We start from the raw sequence: 14,841 nt of genomic DNA, 5'->3' as shown, positions 1-14,841 counted from the left end.
AGAACTTAACGTATAATAATAATAATTTAAAAAAAGAGAAAATATACAGGGAAAGAGGAAGGAGATACTGGTTTGTAACACGTAGTTGAAGATATTTCTTATATCTGTACTCTTGCCACCCCCTCCCCCAATGATGTCCTATGATGTTATCATTGAAGAGGGGAAGAATACCCAGAAATGTGATAATGTGGGGATGATTTTCACCTATCTCCTCTAACAAGAGAACCAGAAACAGTCATTAGAAGATAACAAAATCAAGGGGTAGCATTCCTTCTTGCGAATAATATTTCTGTGTTTCATTATAAGAACATCCAGACAGTATATTTAAATAATTTAAATCTTAACTTTTCTATCAGATAATAAATATCATTTATTTGAATGTTAGTGCTTCATGTTTTAAAAATTACATATCAAAGTCACTTTTAAATACATTTAAATATTAATAGCAAGGATTGCAGGAAATACAGCAGACTATTCTAAAACTGTTATCTTTTAAAATAAAATGAATACCAGTCTTGGGATGAAAATACATATATATATATACACACATATATATATATATTCTTAAAAGTATAGCTTTTTGATGCTATACAAGTACTTCTTAGTAAAAACTGTTTCTAGTTCTTGAGCTGTGATTATAATTACCTTATATAAAAATTCTCTTAAGTAGTCACATTGCTTTTTGACAATACATCTTACTGGGATTGAGGGAAAAGAGAACATGTGAAAAAGTAGATACTGGCTCCCAAAGTTTCTGCACATCACTTCCATTTACATTTTATTGGCCAAGCAAACTACACAGTCACATCTAGCTGCAAGTGGGCAGGTAAGTGAAACCATACCTTGTACACAAAAGGAGAATTATAGAATATTTGAGAGCAACCCTAATGACTACCATGCTTTCTAATGTTTTTTCCTTTTTCTTTCTTTTTTTTTTTTTTTTTTTTTTTTTTTTTTTTGAGACAGAGTCTCACTCTGTCCCCCAGGCTGGAGTGCAGTGGCACGATCTTGGATCACTGCAACCTGCGCCTCCCGGGTTCAAGCGATTCTCCTGCCTCAGCCTCCTGAGTAGCTGGGATCACAGGCTCCTGCCACCACACTCGGCTAACTTTTTTGTTTTTTGTATTTTTAGTAGAGAATACACCAGTTTCACCATGTTGGCCAGGCTGGTCTTAAACTCCTGACCTCAAGTGATCTGCCTGCCTTGGCCTCCCAAAATGAAGAGATTATAGGCATTAGCCACCGCGCCTAGCCTACTGTTTTTCAAATTAACAAAAACAAATCCTGCTTCACTAAGCCAAAGAAGCTGTGCTCTTTCTTTTTACTCTGCCACAATAACCAGTAGTGTTCTAGACAGTGGCTGCGCTCATGACAAAGAACAGAGTCTCCAGCTGACCTTTAACAGGTAGTATGAACAAGCAAGAAAATTGTGCTGTCCTAAACAACTGAGCTTCTTTGGCTTCTTTGTTGCTCTGGCCTAATCTAACCCATCCAGACTTCTGCAGATAGGGTAAGAACTTGGCTTCAGCCATGGTACCCACCTACCCCATTGTCTTACACCCAGGCCATTTCACTAATTTACATGGTCTACCAGGCCCAGAAGGCTTGCAGGTTTGTAAAGCTGCTTTATGTAATGCTGTCTTAATGAAATTTGTTGCACTTACACTAGATTATGTGATAATCACTTGTCTGGTAAAGATATTGCTTTTAATTTTGCCATTCAGGATAATAAAGTATGCTAGTAAAACTGTGTTAAGGCCCTTAATATAAACAATTTCAAAACACATTACTAGTTAATCTTTTCCTCTATGAGGATGCTAATTTTACTTTTACATGGTTTGAAGTTGCTTTCTTTACTGTGTGCATTATCTAGCTTATCTGTTATTTGCAGGAAATAGTCTTGCCTGAATGTCCTTTAATGTCATTTAAAAAGAAATACATACCCACTGATGTAAATGCTGAAGGGAAAGCTTTTTACACCATGTTAACTAATAATAAAGATGTTCACATAAATTGTTATTTTGAGTCTTTTTTTCTATCTCCATTTTTATTTACATAAAATGATTGTTAAATAACATGCAATTAAATCAGAGCTTTCTGCTTCACAGCCTGGCATCTTTTTGGATAGATTCTGTGATAAAATAACTCTCTGACATCACAGCTTGTTGCTATGAGAATAGAACATCAAAAATTTGGCAGTGTCAACCTACTCAGCAGGGTAGCTCAGGATAAATTTAAAGTAAAAGAGATCAAATTACAATTCTCATTTTTCAAGCATTGGTTGGCACCTTTAATCCCTAAAGATATCTAATCAAATGTGAAATTTGAGATTTTACACCTTTAAGGAACACATTCACTGAAACTACTGGAAATTATTCCTATCTTGTGTCTAGTGTTCTTGTCAGGAATGGGGCTGTGAAGTCCATGAGGACACATTTGGGGAAGTCCTTTGTTAGAGAAAAGAGAGGGATCTCTAAGGTATCCATGTGATGCAGTTGTTTCCATCGGGTTGAAACGTAGCTCCTGATGGTTCAGCAACCTACAAACTAAAAAGATAAGTTATTTGAGCTTCCTTCTGGGGAAACTCTGGGAGCTTGATAGTTGTTTTAAGGCTCAAAAAATCAGTGTCTTTTGGTCCAGGCACATGGTTTATTTAACAATGTAATTCTTTTCCAAACTTAGTAGGCTTTCTGATGTATTTGCTCTTAGTTCCATATTCTAAATTCCATATTCTAGTTATTTCCTATATATGATTCCAAAGAATGATCTTTTTGCTTACTCATACCCATGTCTTCCTCTCTCAACTTGATGGTTATCCTGAGGCTATATGAAACAAGGTTTAAATAGCAAGGTTAAAACCCTTAGTCTGAGCTTTGCCCAAAGATTCTATCACTTTTCTTAACTGAGAGATCTTTTAGTGCCTTTACCACTTACAACTTTGTCTTTTTCAGTCTTATCTCTTATTAGAAATTAGGAGCAGTCAGCCCCTCTAAACCTGAGAGACCCCTGATCTCTAGGATTCCTTAGTATCCTTCTATTCTTTCTAGAAGATTAACCAGTTCTCATCTGAGCTCATATTTTTCTTGTAAATCTTGCGAAAGGCCAATACACATTATCACTTGCTATAGCCAATACACTTTGTCACTCTGCCTCTAGCTATTTTCCATAGAGTTAGATTCTTACTAGGTTAATGGTCTCCCTTCTACTTCTCATTGGGAAGTATCACTGAATATTTTAACAAGGCATGTTAAAAATCTCTAGATAATCAACCTACTAATCTGTTTCTTTGCTGCCTGTTGCATGACCACTAATTCTATACAATGTATTTTAAGTTTCTGCATGCAGCATCTTCATTCTAAGCACCAACATCTATATCCATGTGGTAGTTGTTACTGTCATCTAACAAATGTTTCTGGCTTTCCTCTTTCTTGGCACTTCTCTGCTCCCTTTAAAGACAGGTATGATCTTATGACTTGCTTTGATCTTTGAATTCTATGTAGAAGTAATATATCACATATACACAAAAATACTAAAAGCCAATATGATTTACCATAGTTCTTTCTCACCATCATGGTAATCATGGAAGTATAAATCAAGACAGTGTTTTTATCAGTTTAGTTCCCGGAGTAGCTTGGATGGGTAGGGTCTTATCAATAACCTACCATGAACAAGAAATAAACGTTTGTTACGATAGCATATTGATATTTTAGTTTTGGTTACTATAACATAGCCTAGTCCTGATAGACAATCAAGGTACGGCAAACGTTATTATAACAACTCCCAAATTTTAGTGGCTTAACCTAAGAATTTTATTTCTCCTTCTTTTGACAATTCAATGTGGTACTTGGCAGGCAGTCTTCCATGTGATGATTCAGGAATCTAGACCGCTTCCATTTTATAACTCCACTATCCCCTAGGACTATGGAATTCTCTCCTGGGTTATTTAAATCTGGTTGATTGACAGGTAAAGAGTGAAGTCTCATGTACATATTGGCACATACATGCAGGAGATGTATATGGCGATTCCTGACTTCAAGGGTGGATAGGAAATGTATTTTTTTTGTCAGAGTCTTGTTCTGTCACCCAGGTTGGAGTGCAATGGTGCAATCTCAGCTCATTGCAACCTCTACCTCCAGGGTTCCAATGAGGGAAATGTAATCTTTATTGTACCCTGAAATAGGATAGAATGACTTCATCAACACATATCATTCTCTGACACAGTGTGCTTTACAAATCTGGTGCTCCATTGAATGAACCTATAGGTCAATCGGGCCTTTACTTGTTTTTAAACTGTATGCAGGGCAGATTTTAAGCGCATGCAACTTGTGCGATGTCACAGGGCATCATGCTTAGAAAGGACTTTCAGTTGGTTTGATGATGTGTTCTCACAGAGCACTACATAATTTTTTAACAAGAGGCTCTGCATTTTCATTATGTTCTGGGTCCCACAAATTATGCACCTGGTCCTAAGTGTAGGTTGCATCAGAAAGATGTGCAGTGGAAGCTTTAACTGCATATGAAATGTGAAAGAGTTCAGTGAAGTTATCTAAGAATCTCTACTTGTTTAGCCTATAGAGAGATAATGTCTTGAAAGAATTGTTATATTTTGTTGTATTTTTGTTTTCTTTATATTCTTGCTCATGATCATTATAGTCAGTGTCATTATCTAAAAGAAAATTATAAGCTGTAGATCAGAAATGGAAAGAAATACAGTTGGTTTACTATTTACTTTAAAAACATAATCTTGAAATACCACAATATTTAAAAAATGCTATTTAAACCAAAAACTGTTGATTTTCATAAGCTATGTTTTCTTTATAAACAAGAAGGCTCTTGCAAATTACAAGTTCAGGCCCTGAAAGAGGAAGATCATAGATGCTATGCCATAACAATTGAAAGTCATCTTAGCTAGAAATAGAGTTCAAAAGTTGGATAGGGCTTGAACTTGGAAGAGGTCTTTGTTGTGAAACTAGAGAAGAGGGAATAGGCCTCTGAGGAACACATATTGAGGAGCAGCATCAGCATCAAGAGACACCAACACTGTCACTGCCAGAGACGAGAGCAAGGTGGGTGCCAAATAAATGTCCAACTCTTTGCAGACCATTAACTGCCTTTCTAAGAATAACTGCCTCTGCTGCAACCATGTGAACTGATCTTCTCTGTGCTGAGTGGTCCTCACCAGTGGCCTTCTATAACTGCTCATGTGTTACCTAGGGATTTTCCAAAGAAGTTATGCATAGCCATGGCCCAAGAATTTGCTGAATCCCATTCAAACTGCCCAGTGTAGATGACCCTATTTTCAATGGCTGAAAACATGGTTATGGTTAATATCTCTGCAACTAAAGATGAAGTCTTCAAAAAGTGGAGTGATATAGATGAGAAAGCTCCATTATCAGAATTTGGGTGGGGATAAAAACCAAGACACCTCACTCCTTTTACATATCTCCTTCATTGCAACTCCTTCCTTTGATTCTGTAAAATACTTAAAAATAAATCCTCTTGCTAAATGTAGAATTTGATTTTTGTTTAATGTACTCTAAAGACCTCAACTGATACATGGTTTTGTACCCTTTAGCAATTTTGATAACATTGTTATCAAAATATTTAACATTTATTTTCTCATGTTTTTCAACAACACAATGCTGTGATGTCTAGATAAGGCAAGTATTATTATTTTATCTTACAAAGAACAAAACAGAGTCACAACATAGTTAAATGTTTATCAAGGTTGCAAAGTTAAAAAGGAAATTCATCAGTCTAATGGTGGTTCTCATTTTAACAAACCCTTTACACTATGCCACTTTGCAATGTTAAGTCTTGGAAGTGTATGGTGCGATAAACGTCTGTTCAGCAAATACCACAATTAGGAAACTACACTTAAGAACATACCCAATGCAAACTGTTTCCATTCAACTTTAGTCTTCTCTACCATCTCATCAAACAAAAAGGGAGTTCTCTGCAGCAAGTCATCAAAACAATACAACCTCTGCCAGTAATTTTGGTTCTATGAACTACTTTTTTTAAAGACAGAGTCTTGCTTTGTCACCCAGACTGGAGTGCAGTGCCATGATCTTAGCTCACTGCAACCTCCACCTCCCAGGTTCAAGAGATTCTCCTGCCTCAGCCTCCACATAGCTGAGATTACAGGCATGTGCCACCACGCCCGGCTAATTTTTGTATTTTTATTAGGGACAGGGTTTTGCCCATGTTGGCCAGACTGGTCTTGAACTCCTGGCCTCAAGTGATCCACTCACCTTGGCCTCCCAAAGTACTGGGATTACAGGCAAGAGTCACAGCGCCTGGCCTGAACTACTTTTCTTCATTTGGGGTACATATTCACATATGGGAAGGTAAATCAGGTGTACTGTTTAATACAGTTTCCCACCTGAACACTTGTTCTTAGTCTTCCTGGTTAGGTTTCAAGCTGAAATTGCTCTGTCCTTGGCCAGCTTATATATAAGACATTGCTTTCTACCTATGATCCCACATCCAGAAGTTTTTAGATTCTTACCTTTCCAAAAGCATCCAACCTAGGCAGCTCTTTTGAATCATTACTCTTTCTTCCTGTACTTCACTATTTTCCAAATATTCTTTATTTTTCCCTATTCACTATGACTTTTTAATAATTTATTTTAGAAGAGTTTTAATTTTGTGGAAAAATTGCAATGATACTACAGAAACTGCTCATATATCCCACACCCAGTTTCCCCTATTACTAATGTCTTACATTGGTATGGTACATTTCCCAAAATGAATGAACCAATGTTTATTTTTTTCAACTAGACTTCACTTTTTGATAGGAAATGGTAAGTTTCTAGAATATGTGGGATGAGACATATTGCTGTGACCACCTTTGAAGAATATAATCTGCCATGTTGAGGTATAAGCAGAAACCAATCTTACGCATTTTCCTACTGCCTCTTTAAAACTGCACTGTGAACTCATTTTTCCCTACGCTTTGAAAAAAATTTCAGTCCAATCTCTTACTGTAGTAGGCTGTATTTACCTTTACTTAATGTTTCTCTGCAGGAGGATTGTACATTCCTGCCCTCATGACCTCAGGTGTAGCCACATGACTTGAACAGGATTAATGTGTCACTTCAGGGCAGAATCCTCGACAGGCAGCATGAGGTTTACCATGTTGTTCTTTCCCTCTGTCATGATGACAAGCAGTGTTCTAGGTAGTGACTATTCCCTCAGTCTAGATCCCAGAATGAACCACAGTCACAGCCAAGCTTTAGGGTGTAGGGGGTAAGTGTCATGAGTTACATAGTTCTGCACTTCTGGGCCTCTCTAAAATACAAGTTCTTGTAGGCTATACTGAAACGCCGAAACAAAAAATCCTGTCTTGACATCTCATTTCTACTAGTCTCTTAGTGTTATCTTTCTGTAGATTTATGTGCATGAAACATTTCACAAAAATTTTAACTACAAAGTTGTTTTAAAAATCAACATTAATACATGGAAGGGAGAGCATCTGCACAGATCCGGGACCACAATAACATGTGGCATCCCATAAATCACTTAATGTCTGTGTTGCTTGTTATTCTTGCAAGTGGGAAAGTCCTATTTTAAAGAGGTGTTAAGAAAAACTAAACTATGTACGGAATATATAAATTAACACATCTTAGAGTACTATTTTTGGATACCTTGACAGAGATATAACTATTTTAAGAGATGTTTTTCATGGCTTTGTTTTATAACTCCCAAAAGCTAAGGGATGTATATATGACCAAGATGCCAAATAGATAATAGAACTGGGTCTCAGTATTCTTGCTTAATTACTTCCCTATTCAGCATAAGTATTATTTTTGTTGTTTTTTTCCTACATCCTTCTGTATAACAACAGGATAAGATGAAAGATAAAGGAAATTATATCCCTTTCCTAAAGTCACTTGAGTGTCTTCTTTGGATCTGAAACCAGAACACACAGGCTTCCGCTTCAGGTAACTACTTCATCCCTCCCTTCCTTGTCATTACCTTCATTTTAAAAATTCTACTGCACGACAGAGAGCCACAGTACTCGTCATAGTTTGTTTCTGTATTAGAGGTATCTTTTTTGATGCAAAATCATGCACTATGTGTGCATCGGTGAGCAGCAGAAAATATTAAAGCCACATAACTAGGCATTTCTATACTTCTCATAGGTAGCAAGGCTATCAGTATGCCCCGTTATGAGAGTAATTAGGGTGATGAAGAGCCAACTTTTGGGAATGGAGGTTTGCCAGTAGCAGTAGGTACTGACCAGACAAGAGAATGAAGAGGTAGATGGATGTGAATGGTCTACATGACCCAGAAATTGCCATCCCTTTGATATCATTGACAAGCATAGATCATGAACCCTAATTCCTATTCATACAATTCTCTTAAATGCAGAGTCATATATTGCTTATTGACAGGAATACATTGTGAGAAATGTGTTGTTAGGCAGTTTCATCATTGTGTGAACATCATAGAGTGTACTTATACAAACCTGGATGATATCGCTTACTACATGCCTAGGCTATATGGTATAGCCTATAGATCCTAGGCTACAAACCTGTACAGCATGGTACTGTACTGAATACTGTAGGCAATTTTAACACAATTGTATTTGTGTATCTCAAAGTACCTAAACATAGAAAAGGCACAGTAAAAATACAGTATTATAATCTTAAGGGACTATCATCGCATATGCACATCTTGATCAAAATGTCCTTATGTGGTGCATGACTATTTCTCCCTCCAGACTGGCAGCTCCATGATTGCAGGAGTCATGTCTGCCTTTTATATTCTTAGGCCCAGTAAAGCTCCTGGTTGAAGTGATGATTAAATATTTTTTGAGTAGATAGACTAAATGAAAACCACACATAGATCCAGCCTTTTGTCTTTTTTTTTCAGAGTATTCTATGGGTGTCAGTAGGCTCCTGTTCAGTTACTGCATTCAGCTCAGTGTCCAGGATTTCCATGTATAGTGCGGTCTTCCTTTGTTCAAAAGTGATTCCTTATGGTCCAATGGCCTATGAACTAAGAGGCAATAATCTATTTCCCACTCTCGCCCAATAAATAATGGTGAAGAAGGGACACAATTATCACAATAAAAAATTCCTATTTAAAAAAGAACAGAAGATGAGATGAGATGTGCAGTGGTCTTTGGTCTATAGCAATGCTGGTAGCCTGCAAGACAGGCATTATGAAATTCCCTACACTTTGATCAGGCCCTGATTCTACTCTCTGGAAGGACACACCTTTAATATCATCCTCTGAGATCTTTCTTTCCATCCTTTAGGTTTTGTTCCATTTCTTTGGTCCTCCTTGGGAAAATGGGCTGTTTAGCTTTTGCAGCTCACTTCTTGAAGAAATAAGCTTGGCTATCTCTAATAGTTTTGGCATTATCATTTATTTTGTGGTTTGTTTTGCACATTTTATATAAATTTTGTTTAGGAAGCATATTCATAAAAATATCCATTTTAAGTGTACAATTCAATGCATTTTGACAAGTATATATACTATTACTTCAATCAAGACATAGAATATGTTCATCACCCAAAAAGTTCCCTTATGTTTCTTTGCAGTCAGTCTTCCCCGACTCACTCCATCTCTGTCCCCAAGTGTCACTGATATGCCATTGCTATAAATAAATTTTACATGTTCTGGAATTTCACCAAATATCCAGCTAGCAGTAACATCTCCAATTGCTACATAGATGTTATAATATTGTTTAAACTGTGTGTGACTCAAATTCAAATAAGAACTGCACACTGAAAATGACTGACATATCCTTTAAGTCTCTTTTAATTTCCTTCTCTCTCCTCTCATCCTAATAATTTGTTGCAGAATTTGGGTCATTTGTCCTGTAGACTTTTCTGACATCTAGATATTGCTGATTGCATTGGGTATTTAACATGTTCCTCTGTCCTGTGCTTTTTGCAGATGGTAGTTGACTTTCTCTGATTCTGTTTTGATTTTTTTTGGCCTCATGCGTTTTTAAATGGGTTGAAGGATCATATACTTTAACATTCTTTCGGTTTTAAGTAACAGAGAATTGAACTAAATATGCAAAATAGTGAAATTCGTTGGTTCACATAACTGAAAATTCCAGGGCATATCATGGATTTGGGGCTCATATCATATAATCATATTCTGGTTTTTCTATTTTTCTGCTTGCTACTGCTCTCTTCCGAGTTTTGGCTTCATTCTCTGTACCTTCTCTGGTTCAAATCCATAGGAAATAAAATTGCTTCCTGGTAGTTTAATTTTGTGTCACTGGCACTCATTGGCCTAGCCTGAGTATGCGTCCATCCTGAACTAATTAATAACACTAAGGAAATATGATATTCGGATTGGCCAGATTAGGGTGCCATGGTGAAGGTAGTTTCACAGGAACCACTTCAACTGTTACTCAGACTTTTAGTCTTCTCCCATGACAGTTGGTTTGCAGAGATAAATTTATTTTACCAACATAATTACTAACGAATTTCTACTATGTCTTTACATACAATAACCATTATTTAAAAACAGTATTTCCACCTAAGTGCAAGTGAATAGATTACAGTGTGTTTTGGTTAGTAAGGTCTAGGGGGAGGCTCCTTAGAACTGTCCCCCAAATTTCTCCCTACTAAGTAGCGGTCATCTACTATCTGTTATCGGAGAGGTGAGCTCTGCGGAAATAATGGTAGAGCTAAGTTTCAATACAGGACAAAGTGATATGCAAAGGTAGGGAAAAGGGAGAAGGGGGAGTGGGAGGCTGATCACAGGCCCATAAAGAAAACACGCAAGACACAGGGTGACAATGTATTTAAGGGGTGGGAACACTTCAGGTGAGGTTATCGTGTGGAAGAGCTCAGAAGTGGAACTTGGTCTACTTTACCAGGTTATTTTTAACGTCAACTGCAAAGTATTAGTAGTTTCATTTTTTGGCGGTGACTGCCAGCATCAGAGCGCGGCAGAAACTCCATGAGAAACGTCAGGATACTCTGGACCGAATACAGAATTCCGCGGGCAGCCGCACTTGCGAGGGTCAGACAGCTTCCCCCTGCCTGGCCTACCTACGAGTGGCAGAGGCAACCGGAATCACGCCCCTTCCCGGGACCGGCTCCGCGATCGCGTCACTTCCGGGCCTCAGCGATTCGCCTCCGGGTTAGGCTGAGCCTTCTGCTTTCTGTGACTGGTGGAGCTGCCGCGCTGTCCGCGTTATCTCCTCCCGGTGAGAACGAACCGCAGTGTTCACCGGCGAGGAGCCAGCCCTGTCCCGGTCAGAGAAAGACGACGAGGATACCTGGGAGCGGGCGTCGGCCGGGCTGGGCCGCGCCGGTGCGGGCTGGCGACTCTGCTCCTCCGCTTGCTGCTGTCTCTGGGAACTGGGTGCCAGCGCTGAGGGGCTTCCAGCGGACAGGGACCCCCTTCCCCGGCTCCCCTGCCCACCCTGCCGGGGAGGGCGGAAGATGCCGGTGAAGAAGAAGAGAAAATCCCCTGGGGTGGCAGCCGCAGTAGCGGAAGACGGAGGCCTCAAAAAGTGTAAAATCTCCAGGTACCATCTCCCCCCACCCTTCAAGCTTCCCTCCTCCCTCCTTTGCTGGACAACTGGAGGAAAAGGAGTCGGGCCCGGCCTGCCGGGCTGGGGCTGGAGACAGGTGAGGCCCCTTTGATCGAGCTAGGCGGTAGGTGCCGAACACCGCGAGTCTCCGCGCCCGACCCGACCTCGTGTTCGAGTGTGTGCACGCTGGCGTTTATGGAGAGACTAGAAGAGCCGCCCACGTTTAGAGTCTACGTGCCCTGCAGGGTGGGGAACAGATGCATATGTAAATTGCGCTGCCCCCCACCCCCACCCCACAACCTACCCTCAATCTCCTACTCCCGTATCGCTCCTCTGCCCTTTTTTTCTAGACTTAGAAGTGAGTGCAGTTCCGCGGAAGGGTCACTTCTAGAATTTCTTTGTAGACTGTGAAGAAAGCAGCACATAAGGAATCTTGTCAACTGTCTTGGGAATGGTAGAAAGGAAAACTTGTATGCTGTAATTGGCCTCCATATTTAGTATTTGGAGTGGCCCAACCCGGAAGGTCCCAGCAGGAGGCCTTTTAAATTGCAGGAGCCCCATTTTCTGGAAGTATAGTGCCTCACCTATGCCAAGTGCCTGTGTGCAGAGTTGGAAAGGCCCTGCATGCTTTTTGTCTTCTAGCATTCAGGACGCTGTTCGCTCTCAGCATAAATTAAATGATTTGTGAACTCTTGTACTCTGTCCTATTGGTAAGAAAGAAGACAAGGCAGAACTGTATAGTAGTAGTTCTTTGATCCCTTTGTAGCATATCCTGGAGGCATCACAGCAAAATTATATGCTACAAAAAAATAACAGCAATTTTGGTGTGAGAAGTGGTTTTTGTTTTTTGTTTTTTTTTCTTTGTGACGGAATCTTCCACTGTCGCCCAGGCTGGAGTGCAATGGCGCGATCTCCGCTCACTGCAACCTCCGCCTCCCGGGTTCAAGCGATTCTCCTGCGTCAGCCTCCTAAGTAGCTGGGATTACAGGTGTCCACCACCACACCCTGCTAATTTTTTGTATTTTTAGTAGAGACGGGGTTTCACTATGTTGGCCAGGCTGGTCTTGAACTCCTGACCTCGCGATCCGCCCGCCTCGGCCTCCCAACGTGCTGGGATTACAGGCGTGAGCCACCTCGCCCGACTGAGAAATGCTTTTTAAAAAAATACCCATATTAGCTGCCTTTTCATCAATGTTTGGCACTTGATATGACAACTTAAGGTGCTACTATTAAGACAGTAGCCAGGATTATAAGAAGGAAGTAATGCTAGAGCTCTCCTTAAACAGAGATCTGCTTAAACTGTGAGGTAGATGACTTATCTAGTCATCTTTTTTGTATATTGGTCGACTTTTTTCCCTCATTACTGTGTTTTGGTAAAGGAGTCTAAGAAGTATTTCTTGGGCTATTAATGTGAAAGATGATACACTTTTCTTATACCTCTTGTTAGCCAACATTAGAATTTGACATGGGTTTCTTTAGTAGCTCATATTTTTATAATATATAGGCAAATTATTCATTTTTGTATTACTCTATCTCATGGCCATCTTAAGTATATAATGTATTAAAATTATTTAAGTACATCAAAATTGCTGAGCAGGCAGTATTATTAGAACTCAGGTGATACTTTGCTCTATCAATTTAAATTTTTAAATATAATACTCTTACTTTACATTACTCAATTACAGAGGTTCTAGCATTTCTATATCCTTGTAGGATAATTATTTGAGTTCCTTGAAAAAAGTTTCTCTGAAAGTCATTAAATTCTAGAGGCCATTTTGAGCTTACCAAATTTTAGTTATTTTATGAAAAAGAGAAATTTTATGAAAAAAATGAAACAGAATGAACAGAAGCTAGGATTAAATACCCTGTCCCAATTATTTGGACTATTATTAACTTTTAGGGTTTTTTTGTTGTGTTTTTTTAAATCTGTGAAATTTAATATACCCTTAGGTCCTAAGTCATCATTTATCTTTAAAAATCTAAGCTTAGGTGATAAAACAACTCTTAATATAACATTTTATTTTGAAATATTGATTCATTAAGTATCAAAATATACTTCGTGTTTTCAATATTTATCTATTACACACAAATAGAATTTGTATACAAATCAATAGAATCACAATAAATATTTATACTTTTCCAACTACTAGGTTGAACTTCTTTGTAGTCTTTTAAAATGTGAGGAAATAACTTACTGATATTTTTGGATTTTGATACTGAGTGAAGAGGTGTTTGGGTTTTGTTAGCCGATAATTCTTACGTATAGACTACTGTTTCAAGTTGCAGTTACTTAACAACTTCAATTTTTTTCCAGTAATGCCAACCGAAGAAAAAGAAATCTTTGTTTAATGTGAATTGAAGTAGTTAATTTTGAACTTAGTTTTTCTCTAAGAGTTGAGATGTGATAAAAATCTTAGGCATCTGTGTGTTTTCTAAGCTATTGCAGATCCCAACCCCCTGCTAGACTAATAAGTGGAGAGGAACATTTTTCAAGCAAGAAGTGCCTGGCTTGGTTTTATGAATATGCAGGTAATGAAATTAATGTAAGAAAATACCAGTCATATGCTTCAAAAGTTTATTTGGCTCATTCATTTAACAAATTATCTGTTACAGGCCTGCTATGTGTTAGTGCTGTGAACTGGGATGAGGGTCGGGACTGACGATTGTGGGTAGGCTAAAAATTTGTTGCCAATTTAGGCTGATATTTCTTTAAATATATATTCAATATATATTTACTGGGAGGGAAGAAACTCATTTACTATTAATAAAATGTGTAAACAAAGATTCACTTATTTACATCCATTGGCTAAAGTAGTATTCTGGAAAATAAAAGGTATATAAGAAAACATTTTTGTACTTGATATTGTGGAAAACACAAAGTACATAATAGAACATTTCTATTCAATATTCTTTTTTTGAAATTTTTCTGAACTAACATTTTCTGAAACTTTTGGGGAGACATAGGAAAAGATTTATACCCCTCAGTTATAATTGTATAACACATTTACCTTTTAATAATTATCATTTAGCCATCCACTTCTACTAGAGATGCAATAGTAAGAAAATAAATAGACTGATATTAATACAGTGTGATAAATACTGTATTCAGAAGATACACTGTTAGAGTTCATAGGAGGAATATATAACCCAGCTTTTAAAGTGTCATGGGAGTTTTCTAGAGGAGCTAACTTAACCTCAGTTAAATCCTGTAACTGGTGGATGAAGAGCCCTAGGCCCAGGTGGGGTTGTGTTTTAGAGGCAAAAGTCAAAGCCAGCCAGAGATGAGGCTGAAGAGTTAAGCAAATATATGCACAAGAACACTTATA

The 14,841-nt window shown here is 38.3% G+C and overlaps 1 protein-coding gene across 2 annotated transcripts in view; it reads left to right on the top strand.

Annotated features, from left to right (window-relative positions):
* The first annotated feature begins 11,085 nt into the window (after positions 1 to 11,085).
* The window catches only part of DCUN1D5 (defective in cullin neddylation 1 domain containing 5), a 30,657-nt gene continuing 26,901 nt past the window's right edge, over positions 11,086 to 14,841 (top strand). Inside the window, exons 1-2 of one of the 2 annotated variants that reach the window (XM_050755516.1) lie at positions 11,086 to 11,509; positions 13,953 to 14,044. In XM_050755516.1, the coding sequence (XP_050611473.1) occupies positions 11,424 to 11,509; positions 13,953 to 14,044 (178 nt within the window). In that variant the 5' untranslated portion in view covers positions 11,086 to 11,423. The other variant, XM_050755518.1, reaches the window with a different exon arrangement.

This window comes from Macaca thibetana, chromosome 14, assembly GCF_024542745.1.
Source record: "Macaca thibetana thibetana isolate TM-01 chromosome 14, ASM2454274v1, whole genome shotgun sequence".
Taxonomy (NCBI): Eukaryota; Metazoa; Chordata; class Mammalia; order Primates; family Cercopithecidae; genus Macaca; species Macaca thibetana.
The sequence above is the reverse complement of the archived record's forward strand: the minus strand, read 5'-3'. Positions and strand labels throughout refer to the sequence as shown.